The sequence below is a fragment of the Xenopus laevis genome, chromosome 9_10L (genome assembly GCF_017654675.1).
Source record: "Xenopus laevis strain J_2021 chromosome 9_10L, Xenopus_laevis_v10.1, whole genome shotgun sequence".
Taxonomy (NCBI): Eukaryota; Metazoa; Chordata; class Amphibia; order Anura; family Pipidae; genus Xenopus; species Xenopus laevis.
The window spans coordinates 13,828,139-13,848,319 of NC_054387.1; the positions used below are offsets into that span (position 1 = coordinate 13,828,139).

Genomic DNA, 20,181 nt, shown 5'->3' on the forward strand with positions numbered 1-20,181 from the left:
TCAATCTTCTGTCACTTACATCATATCCTGTGTGCCGAAAATGCATTAAAGTTCAAAAAATGCTGGTGACTTTTCTTTTTTTTAAGCGGGATTGCCTGCAAAATTCCTAACAAAGTTTTTTTGAGTAACCCATTTTCCTAACATATGGAACATTCATTTTACAATGGGTTCATGTGTAGGGCATTATATAAATTCTCTTGTCTTTATGAAGGTTCCCTGGACATAATAAAAAGTGGTATCTTCAAGCGTTTGCACCAACATTTATAATAAAGACCTAAGCGCAAGATCACTAGCGAATTTTCGCTAGGCACAAATGAATGCTAGCGCATCTTCACTATTAAATGCTTGCACTGCCCAGGGCGCAACTTCGCATATTAGTGAATTAGCGTAGGGGTAGCAAATTTGCTCCTGGCGAAGTGGTGCGATGTGTGTGAATCGGTCACTGGCGACAATTTGCCTTTTAGTGAATCTGCCCAAGGAATTGAACCCTGGCAGATCTAGAGCACAAATTTCATCAATATTTTTGTTGAAACGAATGTTGGAGATGTGTATAAATTGTGGAAAATGAGAAGAAAAAGTAGAATTGTGTCGGAACTGAGTTGAAATTGAATTTATAGACCTACTGTAAGTGAATTTATTCAATGTTTTTATAAAAAGAACATAATAATTAACTATTATTTGATTGTATATTTTTTGGTTCTCTGCTTAATTTTTAATTCTGGTATCCCAAAATTAGCAGTCAGACTGTACTGTATTTTCTGAAAATGAAATGTATATGAACTGTCTGTCAATCAATTTGTCGGTTCAGGAGCTAAGGACATTATGTACGTATGTATAATGTTATTTATATAGCGCTACTTATGTACGAAGCGCTGTACAGTAGAACAATAAATTATTTAACAAACAGGGGTCATTACAATAATAAATTCAAATAAACACGGACAATTACTTTAAAGATTAAGGTCTAAATTATCATCTTGTCTTCCACTTTCTTTAAAATCCATAATAATATCATAGCTAAGGAAGTGATACAATTGGTGTCAGGGAGTGCATGCTGGGAGATGATGTTGGCAACAGAACTGGCACAAGAGAAGTACTGATTTATTATTTTTATTACCTGTACACATTTCCGTTGTCTCAGAACATATTCTCAGTCTTTGGAGTATAACAAAGATGGCAGCTCAGAGGCACATTTCAAACTCTCATGTACAAAAATAAACCCTGTGTCTCTGTTTCCCAGACTCCTCTCTGATGGCAACAGGGCTCTTATGCTTGATTAGTCCAAACGAACAGAATTAAGGTATAAAAATCTACCCTGCCAAGATTATAATTAAACATCAAAGGAGTGATATTAAATAGACAGCATTTGCAAAAGAGAACCACAGCATTGTATCATCTAGAGCCCCTTCCTTAGTGACGTTATGAGATATACTGTAGGTAGTGGTGATCAGTCTCTTCTCCAGCATTATTTTTAATCCACAAATATATTTTATTCTGCTTCAGTTAAAGGCAGAACAACAGAATTTATCTGTCCAAGCCATTCTACCTTGACTTAACTGTGCGGAAAAGAACTCAGAGACAAAGTGAATAGCTCATATATGTACATTCACGTAGGGGATGGATCTACAAAAGTAGGTATGCTACAGTTGCACAGCAGCTGATTGCTAGACATATCCGTGCCGCTCGATTAATGTGGCAAATCAATGTGCATACAATGGTTGGTCGACTTTCAGTTGTCTTCCTCTCATGGTTAGTGGCATCCACAGGCTCTGACCACCATGTTTCTGTATTTCTTAAGGATTACGTTGGAACTGTCATCAAAATAAAGAACGGAGATGGCGTTGAGCTGAGTAGGGGCACAGCATGGCTTTGGAACAGTGTCTGGGTTGATGAAATGAACCTGTGAAGAGAGAGACAACATAACCCTCTATATTTTTGTATTTTTAGATATGGATAATTGCTGCTCCTTTGAGACTGTATGGAATGAGGGTATAGCTCTTGGGGGTCCAGAAGGAGGTATAGGGCTTCCAGTGAGGCCCTGCCACGTATGAAGTTTAAATTTATATCTATTAAGGATTCACCAAATCCATGGATTAGCCCTTTTATCAGGATTTGGATTAATACAAACTGAATCTTTAAAACCTTTAAAGCTCTGGACAACTGAAAGGGACTTTTCTTATTCAAAATTGATTAAATGTTTTTGATTTTACTCAAACTTGAATATTAACTTTTAAGCTTACCAGAGTCTGTACAATAGCATGGTTTGTTGCATTCATGTATGAATTAAGAGGGAATGCACACTCTCCTTCACAGTAAAATGCTGCATATCCCTCAGGGGCGATAATCCAGTCCTGTAGAAAAGATGAAATATTACCCTGCATTAGTAAATCATACACAGTGTTACCAACATAAAACCTGCTGGGTCGCTGGGTTGGTACTCTTGGAATTCAGCAAACCAAACAGTTGGCTGGAAGCTATTACTCTTCAAAGGAAAAATGTACCCCAAGTATGTACTGTACCAATATTTATACCCACCCCTATTTTTGTCACTTACCTGCCAGCCAAGGTCTTTGAAGCTGACGTACAACTCGTGTTTCTTGCAAGCTTGTTTCTGATCAGTGCTACTGTTTTCTACAAAATAAAATGAAATGTTTCAGGAGACAGGGCCAAATAAGTATGGGATGGGAAGCTTCTAAGTGGTACACAGACTCCCACGTTCAAGGGGGTCTGTAAGTCACCTGATTTAGATTTTCAGAGACAAACAACATCATCAGGACAGCTTTCCATACTGTTAGGGTCGGTAAAGACTACCGTTTCAGAGAACATTGTGAAAGAGTTTTAGTGCTAAGCAGGGGAGTGGCTTACATTTTTTTTTTATTATTATTATTATTATTAATACAATCATTCATAATGACACCAACAAATTCTGCAGCACTGAACACATTTATCTCAAGTGATTTAAACGTACGTGTCATAACTGGAGTTTATAGCTCTTTCAGTGCTGCTTAAGATTCAGCACTTTACCCCAAAGGCTTCCGCACATCATTCCAATATATTTATTATTGTTAATCATATACAGTGTTAGCATGCATTAGGGCAGGGATTTGAAGCATAAAGGAGGAGCTGTACACAGAGCTGCTATAAGTTATCCTTTGGCCTACACTACTAAGTTAGCAGGGCCTGTCCATAAGGAGGAACCGATTATCTGGGCCCCTTGGGTGATGTTCCCTGACAACAATGAATATGGGTCTCCAGTGCAAAATATTGTCTCTTGCTCACACTTTCACACTCCATGTCCCGATTATGCCAGAACTCCGCTATTATCCACCCAAACCCAGTGCGATATATATATTTATATATACAAGAGTTTGGGATTAGACTGGCCCTGGTGTGTATAGATATAAAAAAAAATGGAAAGTTATTATTGCAGTGGTGAGTACCTCTGTTTAGCTTATTTGCAGTAAGGAGACTGTACTGCAAATGCTCTGACTTCTTAGAGCTGGGGCACACGGGCAGATTCGGGGAGATTTAGTCGCCTAATCGCCTCTTCTTTAGGGCGACAATATCCCCAAACTGCCTCCCCCTGCCTTCTGCCTGCTATAATGAGAAAACGCCAGCGCAATGGCATTTGCGGCGCTTCGATTTCCGATGTCGCCGGAAGTTGCCTCACAAGGTGACTTCGGAAATTGAAGTGCTGCGAGTACATTGCCGCAAACTATTTTTCATTTTAGCAGGCGGACGGCAGGGGGAAGGCAGTTCGGGGAGATTGTCGCCCCGAAGAAGTGGTGATTAGTCGCCAGGCAACTAAATCTCCCCGAATCTGCCCATGTGCCCTGGGTGGGGGGCTGTGGGTGCCTACAGAGGAAAGGACCCAAAATACAGCCCTTGCCAATCCCCACACATTTACAGCCAGTTCCACCACCATTCCATCTTGGGTCTCATTCTGCCAAGGGGCCCTGGTTGTATACAACAGGTTTGGCTAAAGTCAAAGGGAAAGGAGTCATGAGTCCTGACTCCTAATAATAATATCAGGGTCAGTGAGAGAATGTGTTATGAGGTGTGGTTATATATATATATATATATATATTTATGTATGTATGTAGGGGAGCTGTGTATACTTGTGTCTCCACCCCTGTGAGCTGACAGGAAGAAGCAAGGCCTGCACAGGAAGTGCTTCTGTGAGAGAGAGAAATAGCACAGGGAAAGCAGGGTGCTACAAGCTCCCACATATTACTGTGTGTGAAAAGTCAGTAGGGAACCCCAGTGGCAGAAAAGTGCACTCTATTTAGGGTGTGGAAGGAAAGAGGGTCCTTGTCAGGGCTCTGAAGAACAAAGTGTGCTCTTCTCAGGGCACGGAAAGCCAAAGGGAGTCCTTCTCAGGACTCTGAAGAAACTGCCACATAATTGGGAATCCCCCTCAGCAGCTTAAAACCATCTGAAATATTATATAAAGGTGCTCCTGGCTGGCAGGCTGCATGGTTATTTAAAGGCACAGTGTCCTGCAAATAAACCCGTCAACCTCTCCTCTGTGTGTGTGTGGGTATCACAGCCAAGTCTGTCCTGACCCTGAGTGGAGGCACCAAATCATAGTGTACCTGCTTTCCCCTGTAGCGGAGACACAGGCTTATGGTATATGTAACCTTTGGCCCTCCAGCTACTGAAGAACTAAAGCTCCCAGCACGCTCTGCTATGTTGGATGTCAGAGATAAAAGTTATAACAGGGTAATATAGCAGTTATACGGAGCAGAATTCAGTCAGGATACAATAACTGTTACGGAAAGGTTTCTTCACATACAGAAATCAATACGACAAGCAGAAATGACAGATTTTCATGGTCCTACCTGCAATATTGGACACCCGTAGTGCCTCTTGGCTCTTTGGTGCTTTGGATCTATTTTGGTTTCGTTGTTTCCCGCCAGCAGATCGAATGCTGCGCAGGTGGATTTCAGTGGCTTTAAAGAATGCCACCATGAAGGGCTGTTTATTGTGCGGTCCGTTGGTTCCTATCAAGCCAGCCATTTTGGGATTAATGCTCTGTCCTAAGGGAAAAAATGCCAATGGTTTAAAAAATTACCCAGTAACAAAGATCAGCTGTGTTCAAACTGCACTTGCACATTAGGCCCTTTATTGGGTCTGCATAGATCTGAATTATGATCCAATTTTTGTCCTGGGCCGAAAAATCAGATCAGTCTGAGAATCCAGTATGAGAGGTCCAGAATGAGGGTGGCCAAACCAATGTAGTGAGACTTTACAAGGAACTACAATTCCCATCATCCTTAAACAGGTTAAAAAAAGGTTGTTTTTTTTAATGTGTTAGGTTCCACAAAGTTCACTCTCCTTTTAAATGATATAAACCCATAACTAAAAATCGTCAAAAAAAAAAACAGTATAAACTTTTTCTCCAGAGGATCTTAAATTCCAGCCTGCGGATAATTGGTGCAGAACAGAAAACAAATGCTGCCTATTAAATGTGTTACAAGTCTGCAGGCTATAGGTACAGAATGGGATGGAGCACTGGGCCACGTAAAAGTCGTCCCAGGCAATTAACAAGGAGACACATGGAGATTTACAAACGGAGAGAGGATACTGGGTACTGGCGTATGGTACATTAATTCACTGGTACCAAAAACATAAAGATAAAAAATGCAGAATCCTACAACTTGTCCACTGAGCTCCCCAAAGAGGAATACGTCTGTGCATTTACAGGTCTGATGTGCACAATTTGCAGATTCATAAGGGATAATGTACCCCCTACTGTAAATTATACTGTTATACAGGGAACTCTGAGTATCACTCAGGTATTACAAGGGATAATGTACCCCCTAGTGTCAATTATAAGGATATTAGAAGTCACTGAGGAGTTCTGTGACCATATAAAGGCACAAGGCTGCCGGCTGAGTTATACAGGGAACTCTGAGTATCACTCATGTATTATAAGGGATAATGTACCCCCTACTGTAAATGATAAGGATATTAGAAGTAACTGAGGGGTTGTTCTGTGACCATATAAAGGCACAAGGCTGCAGGCTGAGTTATACAGGGAACTCTGAGTATCACTCATGTATTATAAGGGATAATGTACCCCCTACTGTAAATGATAAGGATATTAGAAGTAACTGAGGGGTTGTTCTGTGACCATATAAAGGCACAAGGCAGCAGGCTGAGTTAAACAGGGAACTCTGAGTATCACTCATGTATTATAAGGGATAATGTACCCCCTACTGTAAATGATAAGGATATTAGAAGTCACTGAGGGGTTCTGTGACCATATAAAGGCACAAGGCTGCAGGCTGAGTTAAACAGGGAACTCTGAGTATCACTCATGTATTATAAGGGATAATGTACCTCCTACTGTAAATGATAAGGATATTAGAAGTCACTGAGGGGTTCTGTGACCATATAAAGGCACAAGGCTGCAGGCTGAGTTATACAGGGAACTCTGAGTATCGCTCATGTATTATAAAGATAATATACCCACTACTAAAAATTGTAAGGATATCAAAAGTCAATGAGTGGCTCTGTGAACATATAAAGTACAAAGATATTTAGGTGACTAGTAATATTCTCTAAATATGCAACAAGGGAATACATCAGGTAGAACAGTTGATAGCACTAACTGCAGGATATATTTTACAGAGCTGTGGAGGATTACTGAGTATTGCGGTTTACTCCCACACTCCAACAATTACAGTCAGTTTAAATGGCTCCTGGTAAAATATAAGACATTGTTTGTGTTTGTGACAGGGGATATTATAATATAAGCTCCAGTGATTTATAATAGCACATGAACAATACACTGCCCCAGTGACCCCCACTTGTAAAGAGGTATTTGTCTGTTTTACAAAGTGACTCACCAAGTATACTAGGAATTGTACTAGACAATGACTCGTCTACTTTAACCAATTATCAGCCATTAGTAAACAAAAGTTTAGTATTTTTTTTTTACACTTGGAAATGAGTAATCGTCCATACTAGTCAAGAGACACTATAAAGCTGGCCATAGATGTAAAGATTTTTATAAGATCTGATCGTCATTGTGAGACCATAAGTGTTGGACTGGGACACCAGGGGCTCACCCAAAAACCTTTGACTAGGGGCCCTCCAATTAATCTTAGACCAGGGGCCCACTCTTAGTAATATTATTACTCTCCTCACTCAAATTCTATTCTCCTAGTCTCTTTTCTTTACATACTACAATCTATTATTCCATCTATTTCTCATATAAATAGAGAATGGCCATGAAATAGGCCAAATGTTTAGCAGCATAAGGGCCCACTGACACCTTGGCCCACTGGGACTTTTCCTGGTATCCCTGTGGGCCAGTCCGACACTGGAGACCATCTTGAAATGATCGTCCATCAACTAAAAAGACCATTTCAGGCGATATTGCCAGGAAAACAAAGGGTAGCTGCCTGCTTGTTCCTGCAAACATAGATAGATTGCACTGGGACTGATAAATATTTTTTAACCTGGCCTATCAATTTCTTGACAGATGTCGGCCGAAAAATCGAAAGATGTTCGATCGTTCAAATCCCACTAACCGCACGATAATTTTGAAGAATTGGTCGGACTTTGCTAAAATCTGTCGTTCGGCAAGAGAAATCTTTGCGTCTATGGGGACCTTTAGTGCTAGTGACTCACAGTGATCTGTACTAGCCACCCTATGGTGACCATTATCACACAATTAATACCATCATCAAAGAAAGAGATGCCTGGTTATCCCTTACTGTTTTATAGTACAGGTGTGGGACCTGTTATCCAGAATGCTTGGGACCTGGGGTTTTCCAGATAATGGATCTTTCCGTAATTTGGATCTTCATAACTTAAGTTGCCTAGAAAATGATTTAAATATTAAATACTGTAAACCCAATAAGCTGATTTTCCTTCCAATAAGGATTAATTGTATCTTAGTTGGGATCAAGTACAAGCAACTGTTTTATTATTACAAAGAAAAGGAAATAATTTTTAAAAAATTGGATTATTTTTAATGGAGTCTACAGGATATGGCCTTTCCATAATTCAGAGTTTTCTAGATAATAGGATTCCGGACAACGGATCCCATACCTGTACTGACTCTTGAAACAGTGTAGCGGCCTTCCTCGAGGTCTGCTTCATTGTTGGAGGAATAAGAACTAGCAGTGAATAAAATACAGTACAGGTATGGTATCCGTTATCTGAAAACCCGTTATCCAGAAAACTTCGAATTACGGAAAGGCTGTTTCCCATGGGCTCCATTATAATCAAATAAATGTTTTAAAATAATGACTTTTTTTCTGTAATAATTAAACAGTACCTTGTACTTGATCCCAACTAAGATATAATTAATCCTTATTGGAAGCCAAAGCAACCTATTGGGTTTATTTAATGTTTACATGGTTTTCTAGTAGACTAGTAGAAAGCAGTTCCCTTTAACTTCAAGTGGTTGTTCACCTTTAAATCAACTTTTAGCACAATGTAGAGAGTGATATTCTGAGACAATTTGCAATTGGTTTTATTTTTTTATTATTTGTGAGTTATTTCGTTTTTTATCCAGCAGTTTGCACATTTAGCACTCTGGTTGCTATGGTCCAAAGTACCCTAGCCACCATGAATTGATTTAAATAAGCGACTGGAATATGAATAGGAGAGGGCTGGAATAGAACGATACGTGATAAAGAGTAACAAAAACAATACATTTGTAGCTTTAAAGAGCATTTTCTTTTTAGATGGTGTCAGTGACCTCCCTTTTGAAAGCTGGAATGAAGGTCAATTGAAAAGTTGCTTAGAATTGGCCATTCTACATTTAAATTCTATATTCTATTCTATAGTAAAAGTTATCTAGAAGGTGAACAGCCCCTTTAAATTTGGGATAGTTGCGAAGAGAGCTTGGTGTAGCTTTTTGTAACTTATGATATCTAGTTTTAAAGGGATACTGTCTTCATAAACTTAATGCTGTATTGTTATATGGCAGCAGGTTGGATATTCCAGTGGCACCAGTAACCCCAGTAATCTGTGTGACACACACAACACATATACCCGTTACCCATATTGGAAGGCATCATCTTACCATCGAAACTCTCCACAGACAGCTGCAATCCAAGATTGTGTTGCGGGTTCCCTACCCAGTGATTACTGGTCGTTGTGATATCAAACACCAGCCATCCTTCTTCTGCAGCCCAGATTGTTCTAGAGTCCAGTTCGTACAGGTCAGAATCTCTAAGGACAGACATGTCAGTAAGATACAGGTGTGTAGGCCTTGACTCAACTTAGAACATTTGTATAATCATATATACACACACACACACACATATATATATATTTCCAGTTGCCCCGACAAGCAATGGTTTTTTTGCCCCCCCCCTCTTTAAAGTAGAACTAAACCCTAAAAACTAATATAGCTAAAAATGCCATATTTTATATACTGAACTTATTGCACCAGCCTAGAGTTTAAGCTTGTCAATAGCAGCAATGATCCAGGACTTCAAACTTGTCACAGGGGGTCACCATCTTGGAAAGTGTCTGTGACACTCACATGCTCAGTGGGCTCTGAGCAGCTGTTGAGAAGCTAAGCTTAGGGCTCGTCACTAATTATCCAGCAGAAAATGAGCTTCCCTGGCTGTAATATAAGCTGATGCTACAGGGCTGATTATTAAATTCTGATGCTAATTGCATTGGTTTCTGTGCTGCCATGTAGTAATTATCTGTATTAATTACTAATCAGCCTTATATTGTGACATTTCTATTCTATGTGTACTGTATATTGTGAGTGGGTCCCTAAGCTCAGTAAGTGACAGCAGCACAGAGCATGTGCAGTGAATCAGCAGAAAAGAAGATGGGGAGCTACTGGGGCATCTTTGGAGACACAGATCTTTACTGCTAAAGGGCTGTGGTTGCCTTGGGCTGGTACAGAAGCCCAAAACATAATGTACAACATTTTTAGCTACTTCTTTAGTTAGTCTTTAGTTCTCCTTTAAGCGACTGAGTCCTGTACAGGACAGTTCTGGCTTGAGCAGAAAGGGTTACTGGTTCCACTCGGTTCTGGCTTGTACGAGGCCAGTGACAAAATCCTTCCGCTTTCCCTCCTTAGTGTTTTACTGTGGGCCTGTGCCTTGTGACTCATCTGAAATTAGGAATTCCAATTGCACAAACAAATAATAAGTCATTAGGCAGCACAGGCTGGGGTGATGTGTAATACAGTCCCGATAAAGTCACATATACGCCATGTGAAAGGAATGTTCTGGGTTTAATGGCTGGTAACGGTCACAGAGTGTGGCAGAGAGAGCAAGTCCCACCATGGGGCTGCTGGCTTAGAAATGCAAGTACAACTATCATTCTTCTCCCTGCCTAGGGATAAAGGTCTTTTTTTACAAATTACTTAGTATCAGCTCTTTCATGTTGCATGTTGTTCTTTTTTTTATGAAAAGTGAGTTTTACTTTAAACCCCCAACAACTGTGTCACTGCTTTACTGCAGCCCAATGGTGACTGTACTGACAGTACTGCAACTAATAATCTATACATTTATTTAATTTTCTATACTTAAAGGATATAAGAAAACAATTGCAGATTCCCTACACCCCACTATACCCACTGGGTTCAAGTCCACCCAAACGGCCGAGCATTTGACCATGTCCCCACCCTAAACATGATTATAAATATACGTTAGTTATCATGCCATGCTTCCTGGAACATCTAGTACAGCAAATAACTGTTTACTCCAAATTTCACCCTAAATGACCTTAAGGCTGTGCTTCAAGGACAGGAAATAAGCACTCATCCCCACTTCTCATCCTAACTGGCCTTCAGGCTGGGCCCCCTTAGCTCATAACAAGGTTACAGATATATAGAAATATTGGGGTAACAGTCACCCTGCTATAGTTCCAATAGAGTATGGGGGAATCTGCGCTCAGCCCAACAATGGTTATGCAGTGAATGCCTCAATCCTCTTGTATGGATGTACCGTACATCCAAAGGTATCAATCTTAGTAGAAAGTAAAAGGAGAGAACTCAAATTGCAGATTTAACTGCTTATGCTTATTTATTTCAGTCTGTGAGACAAAACATGTTTCGGGCCCAAAAAAAGCCCTTTCTCAAGTGTAAGAAAAGAAACTTGAGAAAGGGCTTTTTTTTGGGCCCGAAACATGTCGTGTCTCACAGACTGAAATAAATAAGCATAAGCAGTTAAATCTGCAATTTGAGTGCTCTCCTTTTACTTTCTACTAACCCTGCTATAGTTCCAGGGGTACCCAGGGTACAAATAAGCACTCACCCCCACATCTCATCCTAACTGGCCTTCAGGCTGGGCCCCCTTAGCTCATAACAAGGTTACAGATATATAGAAACATTGGGGTAACAGTCACCCTGCTATAGTTCCAGGGGTACCCAGGGTACAAATAAGCACTCACCCCCACATCTCATCCTAACTGGCCTTCAGACTGGGCCCCCTTAGCTCATAACAAGGTTACAGATATATAGAAACATTGGGGTAACAGTCACCCTGCTATAGTTCCAGGGGTACCCAGGTCAGAAATAAGCACTCACCCCAAATCTTCCCCTAACTGGCCTTCAGGATGGGGCCCCCTTAGCTCATAACAAGGTTACAGATATATAGAAACATTGGGGTAATAGTCACCCTGCTATAGTTCCAGGGGTACTCAGGGCCCAAAAAAGCACTCACCCAAAATCTCCCCCTAACTGGCCTTCAAGCTGGGCCTCTGAGCTCATAACAAGGTTACAGATATATAGAAACATTGGGGTGACAGTCACCCTGCTATAGTTCCAGGGGTACCCAGGGCACAAATAAGCACTCACCCCAAATCTCACCCTAACTGGCCTTCAGGCTGGGCAACCTTAGCTCATAACAAGGTTACAGATATATAGAAACATTGGGGTAACTGTCATCCTGCTATAGTTCCAGGGGTACCCAGGGCACAAATAAGCACTCACCCCAAATCTCACCCTAGCAGCCTTCAGGCTTGCCCCCACCCTTACTATAAGACCACCTAAGGACTGATCCCCACAGCCCACCTTATTTATAGGCTACTAATCTTTCATGCAACTTGATTGAATCAGCAGAGGGATCATTTACAGCTATAAGGTACATAGACACGTTCCCATAATCTGAAAGAAATTAAAATATTTCACAATTATTCTCCCATTCTCGTGAGCTGAGCCTCAAGTGTGTTTAGTTCCAGCAAATGACTGTATTTGGGGTTTCTGCCTCTTTTCCAAGCACACGATGCACAATTTACGGTATATATAGGGCTTTGCAATCAATCTTGTGTTGTAATATTCGCCGACGTACTGGAATCCAAACAGTGACAGAATTAGGATGTGCTGTTTATACTGAAATACAGAATGGTGAGGATTTGTAGGGGGGCAGTTGGATAGTGAATCCCAACATTGCAGACAGGGAAACAAGCTATATTTCTCGTATTTGGAGCAACATTCCAAAGTCATGTCACTATATCTCCCAGCATTCTCCCTGTTCAATTCCATGTAACTGAAGTGAAGCTTTCTCAACCTTAGAGGAGAAAGTGCAAAGTAATCAGTAATCAGTCATTTTTCCCTGCCACCACTACAATGATGCACCATCACTGCACCTGATGGACATGCATTAGAAGGGGCCTCAAACAACAGGGAAGGGTATTCTCTTAGCATTTTGATTTATTGGGGTGCAATGCATCAAAGGAAACGGCCCAGATAAGAAAGACAGTTGGGGTGAATACTGAATTACTGGTGCAGATAATCCATAAATCTATACAGCAAGAAAATTTCCCGTAAAATTATGTTTTTTTATATGTGTAACCTTGTTACATGCTATGGTGGGCTGATGAACATATTCCGAACTGAAAAATGTAGAGAGATTTGAACCTGAAAAGTCTGAAAACCCCGGAGTTAAATTTAGGTGAAAAGAAAGCAAATTCTGTACATAACAACCTCCACACTCCCCTTGAGAGAGCCATAAAACTCAGCTCATAAAGCAAGAGGCAGGGCACATAAGCACGGCTGCAAATCACAGAAAAGAACCAAATGTTAAGATGTTTATAGAAATTCTTCATGCAGATTCGGGCATGCTGGGAGTCATAAAAAGAGGCCATTGGAGACTCTGTGCAATTCTAAGCATCTGGACACTTGCTATATAATTGATGGAGGGCCTTACATTTATTAAATATGCTGCTCCATGGTGCAGTCTGGGACACAGAAAGCATGGAGAATATTTCAGGTTCTTCCTAAAGGGGACATTGCACATTTTTGGGCACTCACGTGCTGTGTTTTTTGCAGGATGGAGGAAAAAGCTTCAATTGTCCCACGATGTATTAGAGTAGAAAAGATTCATAAGCATAAACATGCCAATAAGGCACTGATTCAGTCTTCAGTTTAAGCCCCCTTGAAGGTCCAGCCTTTGGTCATGACTCCCCTTATCTCATAACAAGGTTACAGATACATTATAAATATAAATATTAGTATATTTGCTGTTCAGCCAATAACACATAACTTAGCAAATAACCCCACATCTCTCCCTAACTGACCCTCAAGCCGGTCTTTCGGATGGATCTAGGAAAGATCCATTTGAAAGACCAGCTTGAGGTTCTTTCAGGTGGATCTAGGCAAGATCCCCATATCTTAACACAGTTTAGGGAACTACTACTCTAAGGCAATGGTTCCCAAAATGTGGGGTGGTCTCCCTGGCAGAGAATGAAGCAGTAAATGACGTGCCCAGACTGGATAGTTAGGGTGGAATATGGGTTTGGGTTTGTTGTCTTAGGAAAGTCATGGGGGAATTCAGGAGAACACAAGTCAAGCAAGATGACAAGTGATGCTGTTACAGACTATACAGAATGGATAAGCTGAGCCAAGAAATATTAAAGATTCCACTTATTTATATAAATGTAGAAGGAATACCTTTCTGGTCCATAGATATGTAAAATATATGAGCATTAACATACCTGCCTTGGTGTTCCTGCAGGACTTGGTAGACACTGATCTGGAACGTCTCATTTTCAAACCTTTCCCGGATATAATCCTTATATATCCTGAACTCAGCTGCTGTCACTGCTTCTCCTTCTGGGATTTTGGCGAGGTCAAACCGGAATTCCCGCTGGTGCCGCCTCTGATGGAAGAATTCTTTATCGTGCTCCACTGGAGAAAAATAAATACAGAAAATCTACTTGTAAACTTTTACATGTTCATACAGAATTCTGGAGACATGCACGTGAATATGTTGTTTGATTCCACACGGCAACCACACTGTTCCTACAGACTATAGTCTTAGAAAACTGTGAATTTGGCCTCCTAAGAGAAGCCCAGGATGAATTTAGGGAGAATACATACCTTTTTCCAAGTTTTGACTCAATCACATATTTGCACCAGAAATAAATAGATAATACAGGGCGTAAATGAGCTGCAGAATAGGTTAACACTTTATAAATAAAGGCTAATTTCTTGGATATCCCTTCAGTTATGTGACACTCTCTCTATATATATTAAATGCAACACCTGCTCAATAGTAAACCATTCAAATATTTTTATAGCCTTATGATAATAAAATAGGTATTATAAAATAGGTATATGACTAGTTTCACGTTACACATTAATGGAGTGTGATCTCATCTTGTGCTCTCAAGCAAGACCCTATTAACCTGAAGAAGATAAGTGCTATGGGGCACATACAGTTTAACATGTATCTAAACTAGTGATCCCCAATCAGTGGCTCGTGAACAACATGTTGCTCTCCGACCCCTTTGACGTTGTTCCCAGTGGCCTCCAAGCAGGTGCTACTTTTTGAATTCCTGACATGGAGACAAGCTTTAGTTGCAAAAAAAAAGTGTACTGCCAAACAGAGCCTCCTGTTGGCTGCAAGTCTACATAGGAGCTACCAATAACCAATCACAGTCCTTATTTGGAAGCCCCAGGAACTTTTTGCATGCTTATGTTGCACTCCAAGATTATTTTACACTTGATGTGGCTCACGGGTAAAAAAGGTTGAGGACCCCTGAACTAAACTCTCCTCAGGTTTACAACCTCTTAATTTTGCAGGGCAGTGGCTCAACCCCATGACTTAAAAAGTAATGGGGTAAAATAGAGGACAGGGGTGGGGGGTTTGGATTTGATGTAAGGAAGAATAGTCAAAAACATAACTTCTGCTAATCTGAAGCATGCCTGATGACTTAACAGCACAAATTGTAGATAATCGTGACTGTCCAGGGGCCTCGGAGCCAGACATTGATGAGTAAAGGATCAACGCTATGAATAATGATTTAGCCAAACAGCACAACAAGTTAGGTTGGACAAATTAAATGAGTTTAACTATTACAAAGTAGAGGTTTAGAAATAGGGACAGATATCGGAAGCCTTTCCTGGCAGACCATGGATCAAACCATTACATTTACATTTTTTTCAGGCTCATTCTGATATTGATCAAGACAAGATAGAAAATCCTATCAGCAGAAGAGAACATCAGATCTTACATCAAAGATCTTAACAATAATTACCAAGTATTTTTAGATGAGATCTGTGTGCTGCTTCTTTCAGTTCCTACTTGATCTTGTGTTGTATCCTGGTTACTTCCATGGAAATAAATTAAAACCAACACTCAATGACAGCTGAAAGTCATTGAGGGATTCTCTGACTCTCAGTTCAACATTCGCTAGAGGGCCACAGATTGCTGTTCCCTGTTATCTACAGGAAATATATTAAAGACTTCCCATAGTGTAAGCCATGTTGTCTACTTTGTAAAAACGGAAATATATCAAAGGAATGGCATCAGAAGATGATGAAGAGTCAACAAGTTACAATTGCCATCACCATATCACCAAGATTGATACTGTCTGTTAAAAGTTGATTGGATGCAGATGGTGACATACATGGGGCGCAGTCAGAAAACATCACACAGGGAAACTAGGTCCTGTGATCTTAGCGCATCCGACAGCCAGACTTTATGAGCAGTCCATTAAGAATGATCATCTGTTTTTTGTTCCTAAATTGGGCTGCGCCTGTTGTCCATGTGATACTTAGTGACAGACAACCTACATTTCAATTCAACCAGTCAGGAAGTTCAGCAACATTCCTCCAATTGAGGCATCTGCATCCCAGAAGACATGGCGGAACATGCTCTATCTAGTAATAATTTGCATTGAGAGCTGTGAAGATGTGGAATTCTCTCCCTGAATCGGTTGTGCTGACTGATACACTAGATAGCTTTAAGAAGAGGTTGGATGGTGTTTAGCAAGTGAGGGAATACAGGGTTATGGAAGATAGCTCATAGTTGATCCAGGGACTGCACCGATTGCCATCTTGGAGTCAGGAAGGATATTTTTTCCCCCTCTGAGGCAAATTGGAGAGGCTTCAAATGTTTTTTTTTTTTGCCTTCCTCTGGATCAACTAGCAGTTAGGCAGGTTATATACAGACGTAATGTTGAACTTGATGGACTTGTCTCTTTTTCAAACTAACTTACAACGCACCCTAGCAGCCAAGGCATAATGAGAAATTACTGGACCCTGTGCCAACATTTTTATTGGGTCATCCAATCCCCAGGGGAAAATATATTTTACCCACGCATGTACTTTAGCTGTGCAGCAGCCAGAACCCCTTTGGGACCACCATAGAAGCATTTGCTATCATTGGGCTTGCTCAAAATGTGTCTCTCCAGTCATTGCTAAACTAGAAACCTTTGGTTAGTTCTAGAATAATAGAAGCAGAATTCAGCCATAGCCTATGGACAAAGACCTAGCCAATTATGGTTTCCTCTGCCATTCAAAAAAAATATAGGATGGTTACTAAAGCTGGCCATAGATGTTGAGATTTTTAAAAGATCCGATCGTCATCGTGAGACCACGATTATCTCGGAACATCCGTACGATCGTACGAATTGTCCATCAACTAAAAGGACCAATTTGCCAGGAAAACTTTAACGTCCTCATAGATTTCTCTTGTCGAACGACCAATTTTATCAAAGTCCGACCAATCCTTCGAAATTATCGTGCGGTTAGTGGGATACGAACGATCGAACATTTTACAATTTTTCGGCCGACATCTGTCAGGAAATTGATCGGCCAGGTTAAAAAAATCTTTGTCGGTTCCAGTGCAATCTATCTATGTTTGCAGGGCCAAGCAGGCAGCTACCCAAAGTCCCTGATCAAGTTTACCATTGCGAACCCTGCTCCCATCAATGGCAAATGTTGCTCCCATTGAACCCTGCTCTCATGGGAAACTATGGTTCTGTCCAGGGGGAACCTTGTTCTCGTTAGTGGGAAACCTTTATGGGGTCCTATTTAGCCACAAAGCATTTCTTTTACTCATCCACAAAACTATATAATTGTACATAGAAAACATACTGTCACAAAAACACTATGAACTACAACGTAAGGCATTAAGCAATATCAGCATCTACTATTACCATATGCATTTTGTCATTGTATTTATTGTCTGTCACGGAAAGTATGTTGTGCATTCATCAAATAAACCAGGAAAGCAACAGTTATAAGTAAACATGCAGACTAAATGTAAGGTTTGCAAATTGTTCATATCAGTGGAAAAATGTTTTTCAGATCATTTAGTAACGTGGACTTAGTCAGCGGGAAACACTGCTCATTGCCCAGGGAAACACAGAAAAAACCTGCTCATGTCAATTTAGTATTTCTCTTGAAATGTGTCAAGCTGAAAATGTGTGGATCACATTACCAAAACTTAAAATTATTCGCATAAAATTAGCAGAGACCATCAAGAACACACATAGTTTATTGCCAGCAATTCAATTCTTATATTTCATGTACAGGTATGGAATACGTTATCCGGAACTCATTATCCAGAAAGCTCCGAATTATGGGAAGGCCATCTGCCATAGACTTCTTTTTATCCAATTTTTTTTTGTTTTTCTCTGTAATAGTAGCTTGTACTTGATCCCAACTAAGATATAATTAATCCTTATTGGAAGCAAAACCAGCCTATTGGGTTTCTTTAATGTTTACAGGATTTTCTAGTAGACAAGATATGGAGATCCAAATTATGGAAAGATCTGTTATCCAGAAAACCCCAGCATTCTGGATAACAGGTCCCGTAGCTGTAGTAATTTTTATCCAAAAATACCTAACATCATTGCCTTAGGATGCACTGGCAAATGCCAGACTGAGAACCCAAGAACTGTAGAAACCGCCACTCAAATGAAGAGCTTTGTCTGAACTCATTGGGCAAATTTGCACCTGGGCAGTATTTAATTGCAACCAATTAAAAGTTTGCTTTCACTGTCCCGCTTGCAGCTGGCTGACAAAAAAGACTATCATTGATTGGTTGCTATGGGGTTACTGCCCAGGTGCAAAATTGCCCAGTGTTTATAAATGAGCCTCATTGTGTTTAGACACAGAATGCAAAACAGATTGACTTTAGAGATGGCTGTTCTATAGTTTTCTAGCCTGAAGGATCACACTATCATCCTTTGTTATTTTTCACGAGGAGTTTAGAACAGTAAAATGGGATTCCTGGGAGCTTTAGATAAAAAACAACTAAAGCACTGTTCCTTTGTTATTTTATCTAGCTTATAATATTCTACAGATATATAGAATTGTTTTCAAAACTCAGAACATTCAGACTTTGATTCGATATCAACTTAGACATCACTTATCTGTATCCTTCCACAGTTACTGTGATCAACGTTTGGTATCTTCCATGACAAGCCTTGTCAGCCTTCATGGATGCACCTGGTGTATACTATAATGCACACTATTCATTTCACTGGGTAAAGGAGTATTGCTTTGTGTGCCAGATGCTTCATTGTAGATGTCCAGCCTGTAACCATCCATCTATGGCTGAACTACAATGCCAAGTGTTGTCCAAACTAAATTTTCTATACAAAATAAATTAGGATTTGGCTCAGAACCCGGCAGTGATATGTTAATAAGCTAACACAACTGTCATCCGATGGCATGGGCATGAGTGTGCAGTCGTAGCAAAATTATGGAATCTGCCAGTGTCCAAAATGCCACTGTGGATGAGGTTTAAAGGGAAATATATTAGTATTAAAGGAGAACTAACCCCTAACTAAAGAAGTAGCTAGAAATGTTGTACATTATGTTTTGTGCTTCTGTACAGCCCAAGGCAACCACAGTCCTTTAGAAGTAAAGATCTGTGTCTCCAAAGATGCCCCAGTAGCTCCCCATCTTCTTTTCTGCTGATTCACTGCACATGCTCTGTGCTGCTGTCACTTACTGAGCTTAGGGACCCACTCACAATATACAGTACATATAGAATAGAAATGTCACACTATAAGGCTGATTAGTAATTAATACAGATAATTACTACATGACAGCACAGAAACCAGTGCAATTAGCATCAGAATGTATTAATAGTATCAGTTTATATTACAGTTTATATTACACAAAAGTTGGTGTATTTTATTTGCAAACGGAAGCGCATACAAAATGAATTTTTTAACAAAACTATATTAAAGGTCAACCTCATTTTCTGCTGGATAATTAGTGACGACACTTTCCAAGATGGTGGAAAGTTTGAAATCCTGGTTCATTGCTCCTATTGAGAAGCTGTAACTTTAGGCTGGTGCAATAAGTTCAGTATATAAAATATGGCATATACATTTTTCGGGTTTAGTTCTCCTTTAAATGGTGTACATGGTGAGGTTTGCATTTTCACTGTTTCATTTAATGGATATGAAATACCTCCATTGGACAGAAAAAGCCATTCCACAAAGTAACCGTCAACAGACAGTCCTTCAAACAAATGAGTTGCACATTACAAAAAAGCTTTTCCAAGCCTATCCCTCTCTCCCCAGCTACACGGTCCTCTTGCATTTATATCATGACTCAATTCCCATAATGAACAGATGTCAAAGGAATCGTGTAATAGAATAGCCTTCAATGTAAATTAAATGCTTAAATCTCTGCACATGTGCGCGGCGACTGCAAACAATCCTATCTTTGTAGGCTCCGAGAAAACAGAGAATGGATTTAATTAGCCTCCAGCCAAGGGACCTTTTCTATCTCCACTTCTGCTACCTACGATTGCTTCTATATAACAAGACATCCCTAACTACAAGAAAATTCATTTCCAAAATCTGTGCAGAAGGGATGGTGTTTTACTCAGGCACAGCTGGTTTAAGGCATTTTCAGAAGTAAATGAAATCAAATGAGAATTTATAATCCTTCCTGCGGTCTGGATTCCATCAAGCTGAAATCATTATGAATTAAAGCGC

At 40.2% G+C, this 20,181-nt stretch overlaps 1 protein-coding gene across 1 annotated transcript in view; it reads right to left on the reverse strand.

Moving 5' to 3' along the window:
• Positions 1-1,094: 1,094 nt before the first annotated feature.
• Positions 1,095-20,181, reverse strand: part of bmp7.1.L (bone morphogenetic protein 7, gene 1 L homeolog) — a 52,598-nt gene continuing 33,511 nt past the window's right edge. Inside the window, 6 exon segments of the mRNA NM_001087397.1 lie at positions 1,095-1,900; positions 2,241-2,351; positions 2,555-2,631; positions 4,842-5,039; positions 9,047-9,195; positions 13,927-14,119. Of these exon segments, the coding sequence (NP_001080866.1) occupies positions 1,751-1,900; positions 2,241-2,351; positions 2,555-2,631; positions 4,842-5,039; positions 9,047-9,195; positions 13,927-14,119 (878 nt within the window). The 3' untranslated portion in view covers positions 1,095-1,750.